Raw genomic sequence first — 24,181 nt, 5'->3', positions numbered from 1 at the left:
TCTTTAATCTCACTGCATGATGAAATGAACAGAGAGACTATGTAGAACAGAGGAGACAGAAACAATCCTGTTTTGTTTTTCTTTTTGTATGTAACACATTGTGCAAACCATTTCTGATTTCAAACCTGGGGGTCTGTGTCCTCTGTTCTCAGAGTTAAAACAAGTCTCCACTGACAATATGCCATTAAAGGTGTAGTTAGTCCTGGTCCCTAGTTATCAGAAAACAGTCAAGATTAAAATAATTTGAAAAACAAATTATATGCAAAGAGACCTAGGCAGGATGCATTAGCATCCCCACGTGACAATCATAGATAATAGCATCATAAAATAATAAATCTGACTACAGGCCAGCTGTCAGATTAGAAATACAGTGTGGAAACATAATGCTTTGCAAGAAAATACGTAAATGGACTTATCGAGAATAAACTTCTCAGGTGCTCCTAACTTTGTAGGAGAAATGTTCTACAAAACAGACAAACGACTGACCTAAGATAATTATTGTGCAATTATGGTGGACATACAGCAGCAAAGGGTTTTAAATTATATTATTCATTATTATTATATTCTTTATAATCTGACACAATGAAGCTTTCACTGTAAAATTCAGTTAAAATTTTGATAGAAAAATCACTGACATTTCCATGAAACAGCTTAATAAAATATCCTGTCTCATGACATCCTCTAGATGGCAGAAGTTATCCATGAAGTCGAGTGTAGTGCAGTGATATGTTTTTGGCCAAGTAATATTTGATCTCCCATGATTTGGTTTTAAACGTCATGTCTGTATTTAGAGGAAACATGTTATGGCATAACTGAGTCTGAGTAGTGGCGTAGATTTGACCTGTGGCATAAAAACAAGCCTCTGAAAAATGTTGGGGCCATAGTTGGTCCGAAATCCTAAATACATGTCGTTTAACAATATAAAAAGCCAAGAAAACTGGCAAATATCCACATTAGAGAAAATGGAACCAGTGAAGTTTTGATGATGGCAATTACTGATTGTTCATTTATTAGCAGAATGATTGCCAATTAATTTCCTGTCTTAGACAGTGATCGCCTGTGAACACACAGCCTAGCTGTTATCTTTCTGATAACAGCTAGGCTGTGTGTTCATTTTAGTATCAGTTTATTGGCAGAATATAATTTTTTTAAATGAATTCAAAGGAAACACTAATTACCACATGCTGCTTCCATATTAAAGCACTGACCATAACAACCTGTATATTGTTGATAGATCTCACTATATAGCTCTCTCCGGTAACTTTTTCTACATTCAATCAACAGCTTTGGAAGTGAAAAAAAAATGCCTCAACGTAAACTATGAACCCCACAAGCATTATTGATAAAAGTTGCATTTGTAGCAAAGAGTGTGTAAACTGACATGCAATCATTCAAAAAGCAGGTGAAAGCTGTTATAAGCTTTCAGTCAAGTGTAAAACATTGTTCACTGACAACCTTATATTTTTTTAGCTCTGCTTTGTAAAGGGAATATACAGGCGTGATATTACAGGCCAACATGTCCTTGAGGTTAAACTGCAGCAACTGTTAAGCTCTGTTAAAAATTCATTGTATTGATTTGGCTGACAGCAGAGACCCTGTGGCCCCTTCTTCTAACTGATCCTTCACCATTTGTTCAATAAGTCACAACGTTGCATTTGGAAGGAGATGATGAATGTCCATTCAGTTCCTCTTACTTCCCCAAGATTTTGACTTGGAAACAGCAACGATTATCTGTAAGGACCCTCTCCAATCAATAGCCCGTCTTCCAGGGGAAAAATCCCTTCCTTCGACTTAAAGTAGCGAAGGCTGTAGTTTTTTAGTAGTAGTGACTGATTGAAAATGTTTGGCTGTAGTACAACAGATGCATCATGTAATTCAATATCAACCTCCATAACATGAGACATTTTGATGTGCGCCTTTTTGGTGTGAAACGCTGCATCGTGTCCTGGATCGGTGTAATGGTGGACATGATTTGATCAATTCCTTTAGAGCCTCTAGTTCCCATTGGGTCAGAACTCAGAATGGGATATGGGGTTGTTTACATTTCAAGACTAATGGCAATACACACAACTAAATTAATTAAGTTGTCTGCTTCCATGAATTTAATTTGACCAGATTCAACCATTGTCTATTAACCTGGTGGATTCTTTAAAAATCTAAAGTTCGTTGTTGTAGTAAATACGTTTGGAATTTAGCTTATTATTTTTATGAGAATACTGCTGGAGATACATACAACTATTTACATGAGGCTAAAGTATCCACTACTATTCTGAGCATACTAGATCCACAACAGCTACAGCTGTGTGGTAAATCCTCCGCTACTTTGGAGTTCATGCGAGATGTAGTGAGTGTAGCTACGCATGCTACATTGCCTCCTGACTCTGCATATATGCATGCAGGTGTCATTCCCCCTTTTAAAGGGTGATAGATTATGACTGCCACAAACAACTCAAGTGGCATACAGTGTTCAGGCAATCAGTAAAATTTCATATACTTCCTTTGCTTGAGAGACATGAACAAGGACAGAAAAAGATTAAATAAATAGCAGGTTTGTAGGATATTATTAGCATTAATCAGTAAATCTTCTAAACCAAAATGTTTGGGTGCCATTCTTAAAGAATCCGTCAAAAGTGCCAGACTGCAGTGGAAGGTTTTCTTTCTCTCCTGAGTTCCTCCTTGGACATTATCAAGTCCTGCAAACCAGATAAATCTTCAAAGTGTTTTTTTTCTACAAAAGGAAAATAATAAAAAGACCCAGTGATGGACGTCCATCTTCAATGGAGGAGGACAGTTCTCCAAACAATGTTCTGTGAAAAGAAACCTTCATTCATTGCAGTCACGGAGCTCCGCTGGGGATCTCTCTGAGGCCGCTGCTCTCAGCTGACTGACTGGGTACATCCATTGGATTGTCGTGGTTGTTACCTTTGATTCGTACCTGTCTGTTGTCCAAGTGGCCCATCTTGACATGACCCCTCTCTTGGTAACGGTCTATAATAGGCAGCAGTCCATTGGTCATTCCTTGGTGACTAATTTTGCTTAGTATGTCGTCATGGTGCCTTGTTTGGTCTGAAGTCTGTCCATTGACTCTGTGGTGGTTTCTCATTGGTGCAGGTCCGTTATCATGCTGGCCTTTTCTGATAGGTACTGGTCCATTGTCTAAACGGCCGGCTTTGACCGTGACCGGCCTGTTGATCTGGTGTTTGTTGCAAACAGGGATTTTATTAGCTTGCAGCAAGTGGCTGTAACGTGAAAACCAGTCCCGCTCAAACGTTGCCTGTAACTGCTCCACCACTGTGGAGTTCCTCTCCTCGACGCCCTCCAGCTGACTGATCACAAGGCCAGCTCCTGCATTAAAGGTAAACTCATTCCCCACCCAGTCAAGGTTACCTGTATGGAAAAAGATCAGAGTGAGAAACTAAAAAAGACACGACAGTTCTGGGGACCATGAGTATGGAGTTACAGCTGCGATATGCAATTATTATTTTATTATTATTATTAATTACGCAATTATGAAGTTAAAAAATATCAACCCCTCTAAAGCTCACAAATTAACATTCAATAAATAGATACAAGTTAAATTAGCTGTTGAAGATAAACACCTTTGTGGTGCTCATTGATGTAGTTCTGACTTTTTAAGAGAGCCAGGGTGGTGGATTACCCCTAATCCCAGTCTTCATCCAAAACTATTCTAATTTCCTCACAGCTCTAGATCCCTACAGTAATATTGAGTAATAGAGTAATATTAATCTTCCAATCTCCTTTTTCGAAAAGATAAAAGATGTGTAACTATACCTTTGAGACTGCTGAAAATTATAGCAGCAAGAAGTGAATGGAAGCATATACAAGGTCACAGTCTTACAGTGTAGTCGATGAGCTCACCTAAATAAATGGCTCTGTCTGTAACCATGAACCTGTTGTGGTTAATTCCCTGGAGACTACCATCCGTCTGCACTCTGGGGCTGAAGAACTTCTACACACAGAGACACACACACACACAAACACACATGCACACACAGTGGTGCAGCAAGCATTGATAAAGTGTATCTGTCAAATTAAAAAAAAATAGCACAGTGGCCTTGAACTTACAGCTTCCAGTGAGCAGTTGGCCTGTTCCATACACAAACTCCTCAGGGACCAGATGAAGTTGAAAGTAAGTGGATGAGTCTGCTCCCAGCAACTTATCAGGAGACGGACCCGCACCTTCCTCAGGATCAGAGCCTCCCTTATGAGACCATCAATACGAGACCAGTACCTTGGCACAGATACAGACATACATTCAAAAGTGGGCAGACAGCCAGATGGGGACATGGAGGCATGCACAGAGTTTAAACTCTTAAATCAAAGCAAGACATCCAAGCTTTTGATGATGAATGCCGGCCAAATCACTTTACAGTCCTAGAGCGGCTCTGACCTGTGGGTGCTGCTGCCGATGAGGGGCAGGTAATCAGTGATGGAGAGGTATATGAAATGGACAGCCTCCTGGATGACCTTCGAAATGGCCTCGAGATCAGTGCTACGATCTCTGGGGATGAAAACATCTGGCGAGCTCTGTCAATGGAGGAGAGACGGCAAAGACAATCAGTTGAAGTGTTGCTGTTGAGGGTGGACAGATGCACAACTGCTGACTGTGTACCCCTCTTTAAAGAAACACAACTAATTCAGGTCTTATGATCATTATTGGTCACATAAATGAGCATTAAGATTTGATTTTTTTTTTTATGTGTGTGTGTTTGTGTCTGTTTGCATGTGTTGCTTTTGTAAACGTTTTGAAGTTTCAGTTTTTACTTCTTGTTGACAGGTGCTGCACCCTGTGAAGGATTAACTCTGAGTCTGCTTTTTGTGTTGATATTAATCTTCTGCAGATGGACAGCTGAGCCAAATCAACTTTTTTCTGCAGCAGGTAGGATGACATCACCATCACTCATCTCCAGGGACAAAATGAAAGACACAGGATCCTGCTGAGACAATCTTTATGAAAAATGTACTTTCCCTTTACCGAGCTGTCACCTCCAGAGTAGATGGGCTGTGTGCTGTACACATTTACAGTCGACACATTTTAAATTAGAGTCCCCTTTTTTTATCAAACCTAAATATCTAAGTTCAGCTATTATGTATTGTAAACTGTTTCTAATTATTTTTCACAGCAGGATTTTGGATTGGTTGAAGCAGGAAAAGCTGATAACACTAATGATGTTACTGCTCCATTTAAGGGTCCCACACACACACACTCTCACACACTCACACACTCACATACTCACACAGGTGTTTTCATTTGTTTGCCTGGTTAGTCCTTTCCCTCAGACTGCGTGGGCATGTACAGATAATGCTTCACTGACATGTCCCACAGTATCATGCTACACCTGTTAAGGTAGGACAACCACTGCTATTCTTTCTGATGATGTCACATAAATCCCAACATGACCCACTCAACTTTAAACTGAGCTGCATTCACCTCATGGGAGATGGTTGTACTCAACCAGAGTTGGCCGTGTGGGATTTAAAATAATATACACTGACAATCTCACACCACATCTTTTTAATTTGGGCTGAATCCTAGTGAACAACAGTATTTAGTTGGTGTGAGGCGCCCATAATTGCTTAGGTTTCATCCCAGTATTATCAAGCTTCAAGTAAAATTTTGAGGCTCTTAGAAAACTCTTGAATTACAAGTTGGACATTGAAATAAATGTTATTTACAAGTTGTAAACTCATAATTATGATAACACCAACACGACCTGGATGCAGCATTAGTCTGGTAAATCAGAATACTTTTAAACACCTATGTTTGTTTCTTGGGCTGTGTCTAAAATCACTCCCTCTTTACAATAAAGAACACTATAGTTTGAGTTTTCTGATTCATGGTGCACTCAACAGTTTACAGAATGGAGGGAAAAAGTAGTAAAACTATTGAGTGTTTTTCTTATCTTGAGTCGCAAATGAGTTTTTCAGTTATTTTTGGCCACAGTTCTGGTGAGTCATAATAGTGAAAGAAAAAAAAAGGTACGAGTGTGCAAAAACAATTTTTTTTTTTTTTGCAGGTGCTGTACTAAATGAGAATTCTTCATAGCAGGAAAAAGGTAGTTAAGGTCTGCACACTCCTGTGCTCCTATAGTAGTTTACTGCTACTTAGCGTCCAACATTTTAATCACTTATTTTCTTCAACACTGCCAGCCAATTATCTGTAAAATGCTGTGGGAGAACAGCAGTGTGTAGACCTTGCCTTTTTCCTGCCGAGTCATGATAAAGAGCCAGTTTCCACAGTAATGAAGCTCATATACATTGCAGGTGTTGTTGATGTTATTAATTCTACCTGTGCTTTTCTTGATGCGATGTGTCAAAAATATCTGCTGTGAAAAAAATTATGATGGCAAGATGCTTGAGGCAGAAGACCTGCACAAAATTCAGCCGTTAATTAACAGTCACCATTACACCTTCGCTTTTCCTCATTTATTATGCCCAAATGGCATGAACCATCTGTTCTAACCTTGCATTGCAAAAGTGATTATGCTGATTTATGAACTTTTAAACATTTAATTTTATGACACTTGTAATGGTGATATCTTTTGAGTGAATCTTATATATAGATTCTTCCTGGTTGACTTGGTACATTTGTGCCTGTAAAGTATGTCTTTAGACGACAAATACTAACCATGGTTGTAGTGTCAAGAAAGAGTCAGAAAACTGACAAATGTCGAGTGTTTTCAGTGATCACTATACAGCAAATTTCACTTAAATGTTTTGGGGACTCTTTTATACAAACCTTCCTCCTTACAAATGCCTAAAATGGTTCGTGATGTATACTTATGTATCAACCAATAGTTCCCAAATTGTGAAAGCATTGCTGTTATAGAATATTATTTTTTTTCCTGACTCTAACGTACAATACAGACCAAAATGATAAGTCACTTACAGAGATGTAGGCCTGAGCTTTTGTGCTGTTGAAGGTGAGGTCCAGCGGTGTGTCCCTGTTGAAGAGGGCAAATAGGCGCTTGGACCAGAAGGAGGGGATGAAGTCTCTATACTGGAGCCCCCAGTAAAGGCTGAACACTTTGTGGAGATCCAGAGCCAGACAGCTGCAGTTATATACCAACACACCCAGCTCCTTCCTCTGGAGAAGAAAGACAAACCTTTTAGAACAAGCAGCCTCGTGATTGTTGTCTTTACTTTCTCTATTATCAGCAAAACTGCTGTCCTTCACGTCCATCAATATTTCCTTTCGGAGTCATATTATCCTGTCTGTCTTTTAAACATCCATCCCCCTATACATACAGCATAGACCTTCCCCACATTGTCCACTACTCTCATCCAATTACATGTCTCTGTCCATCGTCACAACAACAGCAGAGAATGAAAAGACACTACAGTACTTCCTCTCGCTGTTTATTTCTTTTCTGTCTGCAGCATTTTCATTTCAGAGGCATTTCTTAGTTTCACCTTCTCAGCTTGTAGCTTCTAAATTACCTTTTTTCATTTCTGTCTCTTCACATATTTGTTCTCCCCCAGCAGTATTTGGTTCTTATAAAACTTACACTTACTTACGAAAGTCTTGTTAGACACACCCTATTCTAGCTCCCTCAAAAGTGACTCCTCAAAAACACAGTCCTTGTCATGTAACTTTTTTTTACATTAAAAAAAAGGAAAGAGTATATATAAAGAACTTCTAATTATTATAACTTTAATATTTGCCATTTGACTCTAGGTGAGGAGGCATGTTGCATCTATTATGTGCCATGAAATACAAAAAAACCCCAAACAAACATGGTGCTACAAGAAATTCAAAGTAAACAGAAAATTGGCTTTTCGATTTTCAACCTTGAGCTCCTTGTATTCATTGTCCAAAATCAAGGGCCCTTATGCTTTTGATGTCGAAAGATAGATGAGGGCAACTAAGAAAAGGGTGCACACTCTAATGAACCGTCCAATATACTAAGCTTTAAAGAAGAAGATGAAAGAATGGGCGCTTTCTATTTTTGGATGGCATTAGCTACCCCCACTTACCACCCTCAGCAGCCCATACAGACACAGTATACACAAATGTGTTTTAATATGATTCGTAACTTTTACATAAATGTAATAATTTATATAAACATAATGACAGACTGAAAGAAAATCTAAATATGCCATCCGCAAAATGCAACATTCAGGGCATCTTTATAAACACTGATGAGTAAATAGTCAAAGCACATAGATGTATCACCCATGAGGTATATGCAGTGCTTTGCAAAAGTTGAAGGCATTTGAGATTCATAACTATTACACAATACCATCAGGGATACATCTGAGCACAAACAAGGCGGAACAAGGAAGAACAAGGAGTCCTGCAGCAGAGATGGCTGTAAGTGTCACAACCTGCTCCCCTCACATGTTTTCCTTCTTTACTTTTTTTTTTTATTATTATTTTTTTTAAATTTTTTTTTTTAGCATTACCACTTCCTGTTTTATTTTTGCGGACTCACATCTCTTATCTTTTTAGAGCCTTGACTTCCTGCCTTTGTCTGATTACCTGCCCCGCCCTGATTAATTCCACCTTTTTGTCTCTCATCAAGCAAGCAACACCTGGAGGAGTTGCTTCTGTATTTAGTTAATCACACCAAATATTGATGTGATTTTTCTGGTTACTGCACACTGCGGGAAGTTAAATGATGAAAATGATGATTATTATTATTTTAAATAGCATACAAACTTTACTTTTAGGGCCTGATATTTTTGCACAGTATTGTACATGCTCAGTAAATCAAAATATTCTGGCTATATCTGTCAAATAAATTGATCTATGATCAAGGCACTGGGTGATTTAAGATGAGGCAGTTTTTAACAGCTATATCGCTTTTGCATAAGAAAACCGAGAACTATGTTGCACTTCTAAGTCTGAGCCAGGACATCATTATCTATACACTTTATATTAGTGCATGGATAATTTGCTATTAATCTGTAAAGTTTGTACAGGTTATACTGTGCAGCTTTAGAATTTACAGATCTGAGGTTGGGATTATTTCCTGCTACATCCTCTGTATAAGTATTTGTGTGTATTGTAAGGTGAAGTGGGTCTACAATACAATGGCCAGTGATCTCCAGTCCATGCTGGCGCTGCCGATGTAGAAATGTCTCCTGTCCACCACCCAGAAGGAGGATTGCATGCTGCCTTTGGTCAGGGCTGACATGTTAATATAGTGAACCTCAGCATCTAGAAATGGAGAGTGAAAGTGAAAACAGAAAGATAATTGAGTTAAAGATAAAAGGCAGCAAGAAAAAGGTGGAGGTTCCACGTGAGACGAGGACAGAGACAGATCTGGCTACAGATCTAAACAGAGTGGAGCTACAGCATGTTTGAATACAAGCAGGCAGAATGTATGAAGCAGTGAGAGTGAGAGCTGACTGTATTTGGCGAGTGTCTTGAGCTCAGTCGAGTCAATCATCCCGCTCGAGATCTTCAGCTTGACCCCTTTTGCTTTCAGTCCCTGCAGCCTGGACAGCAGCTCTCTGCCCTGGAGGAAACACACCAACGTACCACGGCTGTCACATTAAATCCAACCACCGTGGATTCACACAAGAAAAAGACCAGTCCAAGTGCTTTGATTTTATTTTTTAATTTTTTAAATGTTGTGGCATCATCTGAACTCATTTATGTGCTATTTTTGTGCTACATTTGCCATAGACTTATCTGCAGACAGCTATATACTATGATGTCTTGTTTATTTTTTTTTTCAAGGAGTTTTGTTTTGATCAAGTATTTATATCCCTAGATGACACTCTTCTCTTTGCTTTTCCAGTCAGGGTAACAGTCTCATCTCATTTTAACTACCCAATAATGTACCTCCTGTTGTATATTTAGAACAACACATTTTTATAAAAGCCAAGGACAAGATACATCAAGGGACTCAACCATCCAATTTGTTTCTTTTAATCTCAATCAATAATTTTCAAATTGCAGTTATCGTAAAACAACACAGAACTAAAGGACCTTTAAAGCTGTGAGACATCTGGGATGTAAAATTGGGTAAAATGGGCTTCTTTTTAATATCCAGAAGATGTGTCTCCCTTTCTTTTGTACTCTCTATCTTTTTACACCAAACCTTTCAGAGGACACACTGTTCACATTGGGAAGTTTGTTGTTTCATACCATATTGAGGGGTTAAAGAATGACTGCTATAACTCCTCGCAGAAGTTTGATTGCACACGTCATGTTCAGTTTCCTCGTCACAACGGGTACTAATCAGTCCGTAAAACTGTTTTTAAAATTTTTCTTTCTGGATTCGGGAGGGAACTTTCCCTCTCATCATCAGCTTGGGCTGAGAAAGTTCACAATTTTATTGGAAAGGCTGTTACAAATGAGTAATTTGGAGGTTGAAGGACACGAGTATAAATGCCAAGCGATATAATGGAATATGTTATTGAGATGATTTGGTTTCCAGAGTTTCTGAGGCTTGAACCACAATATTTCAGGCTCTCCTGCCTCAATTTTGACAATTATACCTCTTTACGAGATTAGAGAGGAGTGAAGAGTCATTTTACGTCTCTGCAGATAGTCAACAAACACATTACAGTGTTGCAGTGAAATGTGGCTGATCGTTTTTCACAGCTGAGTTCATGAAACACTTAAATCTGTTGAATTCCTTCCATTCGTAATGATCTGAGGTGATATTACAGATGCTGTTTTTTAAAGTTTTTTTTTAACATTTGTGTGTGAGAAACACTATTGCTAAAAGTTCAAGGGTCTCAGAATTCAGTTTATCACTTCTATAATATGTTTACAGAACTTGTTTTTAAGATTATTTTTTTTTATGTCTCATATGTTTTCCTTTACTCAGATAAAGCAGTGGGGATGGACCGGAAATGTGAGCAAAGACAGCGCGCCAACGGCTGAACCAGGTACCAGTCCATAGGGCATAAACCCTAACCACTCAATCACCAGGTCTGCAGATTCTTGTAAGTGTGCATTCAAAACATATCCATGTGGTGTGCTAAATAATGTAATCATGTCTCTTTAATATTTTTTACTGTTATTTTATTGCTTTCCTGTGTCTATAAATGCTGCTGTAGCGAAAAAAATGTCCCCTTGGGGATTAATAAAGTAACTATCTATCTGTCTATCTATCTAGTCATGGCAAAATTAACATTCACAGTCTGAAGACACAAACAGACACATGCAGTGTTACGAGAGCATTTCCACCTTCACCACTTGTAACTTTGCCATTACTGTATATCAAATTGAATATGCTGTGTATCAAATTTAAAATTTAATGTACTGTAAATTTTGTAGACTGCTGCAGGCTGAGAGGCCATTAGCTCCTCTCTTGCTCGAGGCCTCTGAAAGGGGCTATTACTTTCCGATCATCGGCCTCAGGCTCTGATTAATTCTGACGTACTCGTGTGCGTGCCTGTGCGTGTGCGTGTGTGTACGTGTACACAGCCTGGTCAAACCCTCCTGAAAATAGTAAATAACACACATCCAGATCAAATCCAAAATAAATACTCTGCCTCGGGCATCATGAAAACAGTCTCAACCGGCTCCTTACCTGACCAGAAAGTTCAACTCTGAAAGGACAGCTGTTGATTTTATATTGTGGTTATCAATTCTGGCTGTTCAATTATATCATACTGTCATTTGTTGTTATACTTCTTAACTTTTACTTCTGGGAGATTTCTAAAGCAGAGCCTTTATTTGTAGTGGAGTGTTTTTTTATATCGTTGTGCTGGTGTCTGAGCAATTCTTTTTACCACCGATTATCAAGTAGAGGAGGCATTCAGACACAGAAGACACAGAAAAGGAGACAGGGAAAATTTCAAATGTGCACAAAATATAAATTATAGTCAAAAATTTTGCAGAGTTAAATCTCCGTCAGCTTGCTGTGGTTTTACCTGTTTGGCAGCAGGCTGGAAGCTGGATTCATAATCAGAGGAGTTGAGGAGCCACAGTGGGGAAACTATCTCTACGACCCGGATAGCTCGGTCCAGTAGGTTGTACAAGCCTGCTGAGAGAGGGAGGTGCGATGTGCCATTGTCTAAGAAGGAGATGTCCTCTGGGATGTTCTCCACGAGGACAAGTCTGTGGGAAATAATGGGGAAAAAACAAGAGTAAATAATACAAATAAAAAAAACATAATGCAAAAGAAAATACATATCTACACGTAGAAATGGCCTCATAAAGACTGCAAATCCAAAAGCATCTTTGCTAGAGACCTGCTAATGGAAAAGTGCAGGGGAAATTAATATGAGATTTATGGTCCTTCACAAAGCAATTATGAGTTTGCATTAGTAACAGTGTTATTATGAGATCTGGGATTATTAGGTTATATTTCGTGTTTTACTACCCCGTGACAAATTGGCTAACTGCACCATTCTCCCTCTATCTCTGGATCGTTGGCTTAATGAGACAAATCAAGGTTCCCAGACCACACATGCCCTCAGATTCCATCAAGCATCATTAAATCGTGTACAGGTCGCCTCTGGCAGCGCCGAGAACAATGATGGCTGATGTGCAGAAATGTCAGCAAGGCAGATTTAATTACAACCAGTCGGGGAAAAGTGACACATTTGGCAATATCCTTGTTGCTTTCTCATAAACACTTCTCTCTTCACTATCACATGGTGCATTTTTTTAATATAGTCATCTGCAGTCTGGTGTAATATACTATAGGTGCAGCAATAATGAAATCGTATAAAGAGGCTGTAGCAATCTACTGTGTTATATTCATTGGTTTGCATGAAATATAATATACTGCAGATATATCCTTGAAATCATCTGCTTAAGAATCAATGCAGCCAGGTACTCTTTCTCATAAAAATGTACCATGAAGCTAAAAGTTAAATGATGGGGAAAATGTTCCTCCTGATAGTTGTTTTGCTCTTTAATGTTTTGCATACATAACTGTGAAAATCCAGTGACTCCGTATGAGTCTGTATGTTACCAGAATGCCTAAGTATCTCTATCTATCTATCTAAAATGACAGGGGCATTAGCGCTGGACATGACAGATTGAATTAGCTGTGGTCCAGATCTGCAGCCACTCAGAACCAGGCTATTATCAAGCTCCAATGCTTCCCACATTTTCTCTGCATCTGGTTTTAGACATCGATTTCTGCCAATTGGATTTTAGAGAGAGAAATATAAAACAGGGAGGAGAGGCTGTTCGGAGGGAGAGCAGCAAAAGAAGTAAATTCTCTTGCACTTCTGTGGTCGATTACGTCTCTGGATAAGATGTTGTCCAAGAAAATATAATTTACTCACTTATATAGGAGGGATTGGACCATAGTAAGAAATATGATGGTAAATATAGTGCAGATTGGTTTGGTGGCTCAACAGGTAAAGCATGCACTTATAAACTCACACAGTCTACGGCTTATTAAATATGACATTATTTTAATCTAATCAACGCTACAATAAAATGAAACACAGGTTAATATTATCAGTATAATGTGTGGGTTTATCAGCTTCTTTGCTGAAAACAAACTACTGTATGGTGATGACAGTGAACCAAAACCAAAACAATTAGCTGAAAGGGGCAAAAGAACAGGTACACAATAATTATGGGTTTGTTATAAGCAACCTCTTTCACAATACATGTATCTTTTCAAACACTGCTAATACAACAGTATTGATCAGTACATTTTTAAAACTTTCCCATTCTCGTGAATGGCACAAGTATCCACTTGGACTTAAGGATGAACGGAGTAGGGTTTGGTAGCCAAAAGTCACTCTGACCTCACAAAATATTATGGCCATAACTCGAGAATTTATGTGCTAATTATGATAAAATTTCACCCATATGTCTAATAAGATAAAATAAGGATGTGATAATACTTCCATCTTAAATTCAAAGGTCAGCTTCGTCGTAATGTCATAATGTTTGCCAAAAACACTTCCCTGGCCATAATTCAACACTATAACACAGGAACAGAGGGAGAGATTGTGACTATATATCACATTCATTCGGCTACTAAACTGGCTAATCTTAGGCGTCCACTTTGAAACTGTCCTGATTGTATAGATCTCCTGTCTGTCAGGTTTACGATGTGTGTGAACTATTCATGTGTTCGAATTTGTTGCTTCTTTGCAGCGACATTCATATTCAAAGTATTGTCTACTGTCAATCAGCTTTATTGGCCAAGCATCTGAACACATACCTGCATAAAGATTCGCAGAACGTTGTTACGACATATACTGTATGATATTAAAAACCTATAGCACTTTTTTGTTTTTCAAATTTCTGGCCAGCCAACGAGTGACAGCTTGGGGTTTACCGAGTGCTTTGACTCAAGGGCACACTGGAGGGAGCTTGAGCTGCAGGTGATAATGTAGTGGCCTCACATTGAGAGGCCGGTTGCCAGCTCGCAGCTTGAAAATTTATTCCTGGCTAAAGCAGAGCAAAGTCAGGATTTGGGAAGTTGCCAAGGGTCAAACTGTAGGACTCGCATGCTCTGTGATCATAACATGCCCATATCTCCACGAGGGAATGTCAGTCGATATGTTAAGTGAAGCAGAGTTTGGGATAATCACGAGTAAAGCTGGTTGATATGTGTTTCTGAGGGTTTTATTTCAGTGGCTGTTCTCCCATCTGTCAGTCACAGAGCTTCAGGACTGAACTCTGACAGTGAGTTAAATGAAAAGGCACAGAGAAACCAATAGAGCGAGCTGTGGTGAAAATTTAGAGAAGATTTACGTTTACACCACAAAGCGCAGACTATCTTTTGTTCTGAAAAGAAGGCAAAAAGTAATACAGCTGCAGTAAACACCCCAGGATAAGGAAAAACAAGGATGCATGGAAAACAGATTGAAGAGGAGGAAGGGTAATCTTATTCTAAAAGGAATCCTCTCAGTCCACTCTAATGGCTGCGAGGTATGATGAATAGCGATTTTGACTAGTTCAAACAGCCAGACGGCTCTCTGTATTAAAAGTGGAGAAAGCAGGGAGGCAGCGCTTGTTTCTTCCTGCAGAGGATTCATCGATTTATGCAGTGTGTGTTGTCCATGACTGGTTACCTCCATGGTAACCCATCTGCGCACTCATGGGTGTGATTCAGCCCCAGCCGCCAATACCTAAGTGGTGTAAACTTCACGGTGTGTGTGTGTGTGTGTGTGTGTGTGCATACATGAGGCAGTGAAACAGAAAGATAGGGTGTGTGTCTGAATGTAAAACCTCACTCTGAATGACAATGGATTCTTATCTTCACAGTGTGGTAGATGAGCACAGCTGGATCACTCTATTCTCTTCAAGGGGATGCCCTCCCTCCTGATGTTTTATTCCAAAAAAGCAGAACGTATTTCACAACATTATAGAGCTGGAAGGGCTGAGGCAAGTTTACATGTCAGACATACAGAAAACAACATAGAAAACTGCAAAAAATAAAAAATGTCTGTGGTACTGCCTGCAGAAGCACTGAGAGTAAAAGCTTAGGATCGTGTTGGAAATCACATTGTGCCTTAGTCAGTTCCTGATATCTGATATAAATTATCCATCCTCTCATGAGCTGCCCTGAGCTCTGGGTGTACAGCAGCAAAGACATTAATATGGGTATCACAGACATGGAGCTGCTGCTGCTGCTGTGCTCCCTGCAAGCGGCTCATTTTAGTTTCTTCAGGAACAACCAAAAGGCTCGTCAGGGTAAACAGTTCAATCTGTTATTTAGATACGATTTATTTTTGAAATAACTGTTGAAATAATGTGTTTAATGCAAATGAATTAGAACTGAGTACTTCTTTTATTATTGATGTTAATGTCAGTCATAACTGCTGTTCCAGGTGTTCACCAACGTTTTGACTGATGGTCCATAGCTGTCTCTAACTAACCATCGTCATCAATACTGCTTCACTTCAGTGCACTACAGCATATATTGTAAACACACCTGTTCAGATACTGATTGCTGAGTCTTGGAAATGAGTTACGATTTACGAGTTATATTTGTTTAGTTCTGCCGTCTAATTTCTTTGGCTTGTTGCATTTATTTCCACTCCCATACTGGCTGCAACTTTGTTGTTTTATGTCGGCCTCTGTATTTTGATTTTTTTTTTAACAGTCAATAAATTTAAATGGATGTTTAATGAGCATTTTGTGCGCCCCTGTTTGCACTTGTGCATGAGCATGCGTACACTCCGGTACTTCAATAAATAGCACTACACCCGTGGTGTTTATTAAATAGCGAATTATGTAAAAAAAAAACCAGTGGCTTCAACTAAATGCATGTGTAGTAAAGCAAACTGAACTTGTTAGCTTAACTGAAAAAATGTTAGTGTCCTCCATCAATAATATACACCTGCAGAATACAAAAGACAGCGCAGAAACTGTAACTTCTGGCAGTGAAATCTCATTCAAGACTACATTTGTAAATATGCTCACAACTAAAATCCAGCCTTGAAACAAATGTTGTGCAGCTCACTTCAAATGTTTAAATAGACAGTAGTTTCTTGAAAAAAATAATCTTTTATTGTGGTTTATATTTTTACATTTATATTTTTAGCAGCCTTTAACGAACACCATTTCCCATTTGTCCAGATGTTGGCGGGCGAACGGGCTGTGTGGACTCCTCAACAAAGGAGGTGATATCGTGAGAGAGTCGAAGGGTTGCGTTTACATCAGACATGTCTGTATTGACAGCAAGACATAGAGGACTGAGCGCTGTAGACATTTTTAGGCACCTTAATTGTTCGCCCGCAGTGAGAGCCAAAAACGTTTATAGCTACTTTACTTCCATGCCTTACGGCCCACTGCACGTGCATTAGTGTTTCCTCTTTTGGCCTCGACATATTGGACGACCTCGAATAAAACTCACTTTTTTTGGGGGGGGGGGGGCGGCTTTTTACAAATATGAAACTTTCATGGATAAAAAATTCATGGTAGGAAAGAGTAAAAGCCAAACGGGTTTTCAGTTCCAAGAGTTCTGCTAGCAGTTTTACTGACATTTCTTCCGTTGCAATACCATGAGTGGCCAATGGGGCAAATTAGCAACAAGACGGAGGTGCCGTGCACATCTGACACATTAAATACCACAAAAGTATTGTAGTTTTTTTTTAGTGGGGGCTGTAATTTTTTCTGTCCACAGAAAGTAGTTATTCTTTAACTTTGCTAAAGTCACAAAATATTAACTTTGGTACATAAGCTACTTTTTAACATACTAGCAGACTAACGCTAAACCCAGACTTGACGTCATGACTTAGCTCTCTTTAGGTTTTAAAGGTGCATCCCAATCCCTGAAAATAGCCAACTACAAACTTAGTGATGAACCTCACACAAGTAAAATATTTTCCAATTTAAATACACCTGAATCTAATTAGCTGTACCAGATCATGTAGCTTACAATATATAAAGGCTATAAACATGTCAACATTTTAATTTACTAAGAAGCGTAGCTGTGATTTCTGAGCCTACCTTATAATCACCTCTTTTTAAATGTCTGTTCAAGGAAACATGACAAGCTGCCTGAATACTGATTAAAAGAAAAGCTCATTTACAAAAAAATGATTTGAACTGGTGTGTCCTGAAGCAGCCGACTGCTCACAGATATTGAGGATGAGAGAAGTCTGGTTCACCAGCATCATTTCTGCCCTTCTACAAAGTAGCTGTAGATCAATACTAACCTTTTTATCAGCCGGCTGACACCAGGCAATTACACGTGTACACCAGGGATACATCAGACTGGCATTTGGATACGATCAGATGAGAGGGTATAAACTGCTATCACTTCGCTCCAATAACCAAACCTAAGATGATGTATGTTTTACTTCCATCATCGATTACGTTGTTCCTCATCACAGGGGAATATATCAATCCTGTTCATTTTTAATTAATCAGGTTAATTTGATTGTGCTGCCAGACACGTAAAGCAACTATCTGCATTAGTGGGAGAGATGTTTTTTTTTTGTCTATCTCAGGTCTCTCGTTACTGAGGTGAAATAATTAGCATGACTCATTATGCAGGCAAAAACAGATTAAAATGAAATCGACATGACAAAACAACCAGCTGACGTGTCCAAATTACAACATCACAAACAAAAAAGATGCTGAGTCATTATTTGGGCAGCTAAAAGGCTCAGAAGGCTTTTTTTTTGTGTGTGAGCAGTGGCTACAGAGCGAGTGAGCGAGGCCGGTCTGCTGTATTTACATTATTCAGGGGAAGTCTTTTCAGTCTTAATCAGTGGATCATTTTCAGAGTGTGGGCACTCAATGTAAGAAATGCCGATGACTGAAAAGGGCTTTAAATGCATTTTCTTTGCTGAATTTTAGGAGTCTAATCTCGCACGAGCCTCAATGCACCTCCATTATAAATGTGTCCGTGTCTCGCAATCTGGCACTTTTCCCATTTTGCAGCGGAACTTGCTTTGAGCAAAATGCTCTATCAAGTCATTAATTACACACCTTCTAGTTCTTTCAAATGATGCATGTCACAGTTAAAAGTTCAGCATGCAGCTTATGGGACATAAATAACAGTGCACACGGTCTTGGAAATCTGACAGCACACATTTCCGAAATTTGTTTGGAGTCTCGGGCTTATGAGACCTCCGTCATCCCAGACAGGGAGCCAATAGTGGCTGATGAATCTATTCATCTCTCACTCACTGCAACCCCAAATCTACCTTGATATCCTCCTCTTCTTCCTCCATCTGGCTCAACCTTCCTCAATCATGCCTCCCTCGGCCTCGTATTTATCTCTCATTCTACCGACAAACTTAAGGGACACTTCAAAGGGGAAGAGTTCGATTCAGCTACACAAGTTGGGATTAGACTTTCAGCCTTAAGTGGAAGAGAGGGAGCTCTCTGAAAGCTTGTTAATGGCTGATTTAAGGAAGAAGAGGGAGAGAGAGTACATGGACGCAGACATAAAGAAAAGACAGAGCGAGAGAGGTGGGGAAGTAATTCAAGGCTGAATGTTAAATTGAATGATCAGAGTCTAATGGAGGGGAACCAGTAGGAAGTGGAGAGTAGGAGAACAAGACTGCTGTATCAGCCCAATGCCTGCTGATCAGCAGTTTTAACTCTTGACCACCACGTCGTACTGTGGTGGTTCTTTGATTTTTTTTTTGATTTTTTTTTGTCGGGGGATCCATACTCTTAAAACTTGAAAAGACTCTAGGAACTTAGAGAAGTAACTTCCAGAACAGCGTGGTAATCATTTCAGGCCATAGAGGGAGACTATAAAAGAAGCAGGCTGAGGGATTAGTTCCTCTATTTTAATATAAGAGATAGTTAAACAGTTCAACACAGACACAGGGTGCTTTATGTAATACCTGTGTTATTGCTTCCTGTTTTATTTTGGGATCCTTCACCTTTAGTACCCATGTGTGCTTTATTTTCTGCCATTGTTGTTCCCCCCCCCCCCCCACACACACACACACCTGTGTCTCGTTTTCCCATCAGGTAGTTGTGTGTGTGTATTTAGTTTCCAGATTGTTTTGTTGGTTAGTGTTTGTAAGTGCCGGTGGCTATTCGGGTTCAGTTCTTTGTCTGTCTGTTTATTCCCGCTTGTGTTTTTGGATGTCGCCTACTTTTGGATTCTGCTCCAGCCTGCATCTTGTGTTTTCGTTGATCTGCCTTATTTCTTGTGAACCATGCAGCCTTTTCTGTGTGTAAAACTCGCTTTGCTTTGACCTACTGCGTCGGTGTTGTGTTTTTGGGTCCTCAATCTTCTTGTGAACTGTAACACTTTATGGTTTAAACTGAGCTAAAACAGTCAACAGTGGAAGCTGGTGGAATGAATCACTAAACATTCAAAACTACACACAGGACAAGGCTGAGGCAAACCAAATGTATGAAAGGAAATGTAGGTTTAACTCATGAAAGCTATGAGAACCAAAGGTCCCAAATCATGTCAATGTTTTACAAGTATTTTCTTTTTCTTGTCTGCTTTGCTTTACACAATGAAACTCTGATAAGTAAATACATTCTGTTGTTTCTGAGTGATTGTGAACCAGGAAAAAACAGACAGATTGTAATCAATAAATTGCTTAAGACTGTATTTGATATAATATTCTACTGTTAAGTGATCATTTCTATTAATTCAAACCAATCTTCCCATACCATACACCATCCGGCTTTGTGCGAAATGTCACAAAATACAATGGGCACAATTGGATCTACTGGAAAAACGACACATCTCATTATGGAGGCAGGAAGCCAACTGGGACAAAATTTGTGAGTTAATAAGAACTGATAATAATATTAACATCTAATACGGCATGATTCAGTGGTTCTGAGTGTCAGGACCACCAAAGGACTCCAGAGAAAAGATGATTAAAAATGGAAGAAAAATGTCTTCGTTAAACAAATTGTGTTTGTTTTATTCTGACCTCTCTTTCAATTTTGCTTTCTTATTGTGAAATATTTGATATTTCTATACCTCTTCAGATGTTTGAAAATGCTATACATTAGATATTCTAGTGAAGAAAAAAACACTCTTTGGCTGAACTGTTCACTAATTTGCCACATAAACTTGTGATGAAGCATTACGTGTCAAAAAGTTTGGAAACGACTAACAATAATGTGTGTGTTTGTGGTTCTTTTGCAGCTCTCACCTGCAGTCCTTGCTGCAGTTCTCCTCTGTGATTCCGTCCTCGTCTTCACCCCAAACGTCTACAGCTGAGAAAATCAGCGCCACCAGAACAGCGAAGCAGCACACCAAAGCAAAGATCACAATGCACTTCTGCTGAGACTGCAAGACAGAGAGGGAAAAACAACATTGATTACAAAGGTGAGTTTTTCTACTCTTCAACACTACTGTAGAAAAAAGGCCAAAGTTCCCCATCCTACCGTTAGCTGGCTTTCTGAGTGACCTGATTTAATGCACAGCTCAGCAGGTCATCACATGATAGAGGAGAATTTAACACAAACATGTTGAAGGTTCACGTACGACCTTGTGAGTTCAGGTCCTCATATAAACAAGAAGCAGGAACGAGAAGAAAGCAAAAAGGGAAAAGAGCAGAGAGCAAGGAGAGAAATACCGAAGATAAATGATCCCATATGGCTGAGATGGAAGTAAGGGTCGCCATGTGATATACGGGCAGTGAGGATGTGAAGGAGACCGAGTCCCAGCTGTTACTGCTCACTTCAGTCCATCTGCTTTCAGAGGATGTGGCCCTCAAGGTGATCAACTTTGGTCTTACTAACACATCTCGACACCATCAGACCTCTTTATGTAAATAATCGGGGGTAAAGTATTGCAGCGATGGTAGCTATTTATGGAGATATTGCTGTTTAATGTGATGCACAGTATATTAAGCTCATTACCTCTGCCAAAGAGGTTATGATTTACCGTAGGTGCAATTTTTGTATGTAATTGTCAGCAGGATTTAGGAAGAACTACCAGCCTGGTCTTCATTAAGCACGACGAACGAATGTAGCATTGGCAAAAGTAAGAACCAATTAAATTTTGGAGAGGATCTACAAATCATTTTTCACTTTCAGTACCATTGTGAGATAAGGAATTTGGCCTACTCAATGCCATAGGTCTTAAAAGCCAATAGATGGCAAAAAAGTTAAATAGTGGCAAAACATAGGCCATTCTAGAAATACTGTGACTCCATATCACAATCCATATTCACATACCAGTAATCCTCTGGATACATATGTACTTCCTCAAACTTAATACATTAAGTCCACAAAAGTTTAATTTTGAATCAAAGTTTCTTTGTTTTGTTTCCATGTTGATCTGCCCTTTGTACCGAATAGCACTCCAAAATGTGGGTTTGGCTCATTTGGCGCGTATTGGTGACCAATTATGTGAAAGAAAATGCAATATCTGGAACTCGTTAGCCAAAAAAAAACCTGCGGGCACAAAACTATGGGAAAAGAACATGATCCATTATGGCTGACAGGAGGAGGGAAAGTGTTCCTGTTTCTCACTACAAATATTTCTCGGGGTTTGTGGACCTTTGGAGGACCTGATGGCACTGACAGAAAAATAAACAGTGCAAAGGTTTTGGTTGCATTGTGTCATGTCATAAAAACACACTAACAAAGACATAAATAAAATAGCTTAACTAGAGGCTACAGATGATAAATGAACCCGCCAATTAATTTTTTTAAATTTTGTTTTGCATTACAGCATTTTTTATTTTAACTTACTGTAAAAGTACACAAACCTCAGACACTGATATGAAGTGCAGAGCTCATGCTAAATGTTTGACTATAAGAGAGCTTATTTTGCATGTCCCTTCTTTGTAAACCCACTTTCTTTCATAGCGGTATGTTTTGTGCTTAATTTGACACATTTTATGCCGACGTGGGTTCACGTCACTTCACCTGCAAATCAGTGACTGTGTGTCACTGTCTAAACTGCACTGTCAGCTCAGATTAGTTAGAAGAGATGAGGCAGCTCTGTGAGAGAGCTTCCAAAGTTCAAAAACTGGAATACAGTTGCTGTTTGTCACTTAAAAACTGGTGGCATTATAATATGTATAACTATGGCCTTTGAAGTGTGTTTAGCACAAACTGAGATTACATTATGACAAAAACAGAGCTACTTCTTTATCGCGTGCATGTTTCTGCCTTACACCAACAGAAATGAATTATAAATGCTTCAGTACGCTTCAAGAGGCTTTATTTTCTTATGTAATGCAATACAAAATAATACATAGTCTTTTAGTTCGAGTCGAGCCTGTCTTTTGTATTTGGCCACAACTTGCACATATTTGGATACAGACATCTTGCATTTATCAGAAAAGGGAATTACAACATTCCACCTCAATGAACACTCTTCTGTGTGGTTGAAGTGACACCATCCTGGGATGTGCTGTCAACCACTCTGGGAAGAAAGACAAGTGGTGAAATGCCACATCAAATACAAAATGTTCTGGATTCTGCCCCACTTAGCCCTGTTTCCCTCACCTGGAACAATTTTGTGTTGTGTTTTTTTACATGCAATAGTATGTAAATATGTGTAATTTTACAGTCTGAGTTAAAGAAACAGTCTTAGAAACAGCCTTAGAAATTTGAATATGTGGTTGTTTGGTGTTAAAACAATAAAAAGGGATCCACAGTTTATCGACTTCTGTTGAGCTGGCCGTGTGAAGAATAAAAAAAAATGGAATTGGGAAATATGCGTAAGCAAGTGTATTGAATGGTAAATAAACCTGTTTCCCCTACTATTCAATGTCAAAATATCTGCAGTAAAAAAGGTATTTTAAACATTCCTCCTGGAGAATTGCGTATTGAATTTTTCATGAAACTGTCATATAGTACAGTGACGATATAAGCTTTCACAGTGTTTAGGTCATAACACAACCAACAGTTTAGCTTTACAGTTCTTTTTGAATGATTATATTTAGGTTTTTAATCAAATTTATGAATGAGACCCAACAACACAGCACAGTAAGTTGTACCCTCAGCGTGTCCTCACCATTACTTTTACAACAGTGAGCAGCTGATATAGAGTAGATTTGGCCCATTTACTGGGAAACGCCCCAACTATTTGTAAATTAATAACAAATGTATCCTGATCCCTTTGAAACCTGACAGAGGAGCCAAAACTAATTATCCTTGAACACAGCAGATCATTAGTACACAGTCAAGCTAAACTCATTATCCTCAGAGACAAATCTCATATCATACACCATCGACCTCTGTGAGCAACACAGCCTGGGTTATTTTAGCGTGTTTATTGTTGCTAATGCTCATGGGTCCTGTGTGGGAATTAAATTAATCTCCTAGCCAGTCAATGGAGTCTCCTCAGTGAACCAAAGTAGCAGGAATATTCAGCTACACACTCTCAAACACACACAACCATCTGTCTGAGCTGATGTCTGACATGGGAGGAGTGGTTGGTAGTCCCATGCAGGGATATTATACCTATTTCATATGCGCAGCCATAGTTGACTTAACCAACTCCCAAATCTCTGTATTTCGTGCTGGTTGCAAAAGCTTTCTGCAGGGTTGACAGAAGCATGAAGGTTAAAGTGAATGACCTCTTGACCCAACCTGTCCACATCTGCAGACCTGATTGGAAAAAAGAAACACTGCTCTCTGCACTTAAAAAAAAGCCCACTCAGTACACACTCGCAGGGTAAATGGAGGTTAAATCAAAGCTGTCACTCATCTGCTGGACCAGACTTACTGCAATAAAAGCAATTATAGATGAAGGTCCACCTGCAGGAGACTTAAGCACGGCCTGCTCCTCATATTTCCAGTGTTTGTCGGCCAGCTTTCACATGTGGTGGGGTGTGTGGGTGAGTGTAATGGCAGATATATGAAGAGGTC

General features: G+C 39.2%; 1 protein-coding gene across 2 annotated transcripts in view; it reads right to left on the bottom strand.

Moving 5' to 3' along the window:
* Positions 1 to 1,087: 1,087 nt before the first annotated feature.
* The window catches only part of LOC138617747 (inactive phospholipase D5-like), a 60,371-nt gene continuing 37,277 nt past the window's right edge, over positions 1,088 to 24,181 (bottom strand). For both annotated transcript variants that reach the window (XM_069692995.1, XM_069692996.1), the window contains exons 2-10: positions 20,503 to 20,639; positions 11,860 to 12,046; positions 9,377 to 9,485; positions 9,057 to 9,184; positions 6,911 to 7,108; positions 4,412 to 4,548; positions 4,087 to 4,252; positions 3,880 to 3,970; positions 1,088 to 3,387 (exon numbers count right to left, since the gene is read on the bottom strand). In XM_069692995.1, the coding sequence (XP_069549096.1) occupies positions 2,837 to 3,387; positions 3,880 to 3,970; positions 4,087 to 4,252; positions 4,412 to 4,548; positions 6,911 to 7,108; positions 9,057 to 9,184; positions 9,377 to 9,485; positions 11,860 to 12,046; positions 20,503 to 20,639 (1,704 nt within the window). In that variant the 3' untranslated portion in view covers positions 1,088 to 2,836. The remainder of the gene's footprint in view (positions 3,388 to 3,879; positions 3,971 to 4,086; positions 4,253 to 4,411; positions 4,549 to 6,910; positions 7,109 to 9,056; positions 9,185 to 9,376; positions 9,486 to 11,859; positions 12,047 to 20,502; positions 20,640 to 24,181) is intronic.

The sequence above is a fragment of the Brachyistius frenatus genome, unplaced genomic scaffold (assembly GCF_029030835.1).
Source record: "Brachyistius frenatus isolate BFR_SWC_R1_liver_20210118 unplaced genomic scaffold, ASM2903083v1 Contig_13, whole genome shotgun sequence".
Classification (NCBI taxonomy): domain Eukaryota; kingdom Metazoa; phylum Chordata; class Actinopteri; family Embiotocidae; genus Brachyistius; species Brachyistius frenatus.
The sequence above is the reverse complement of the archived record's forward strand: the minus strand, read 5'-3'. Positions and strand labels throughout refer to the sequence as shown.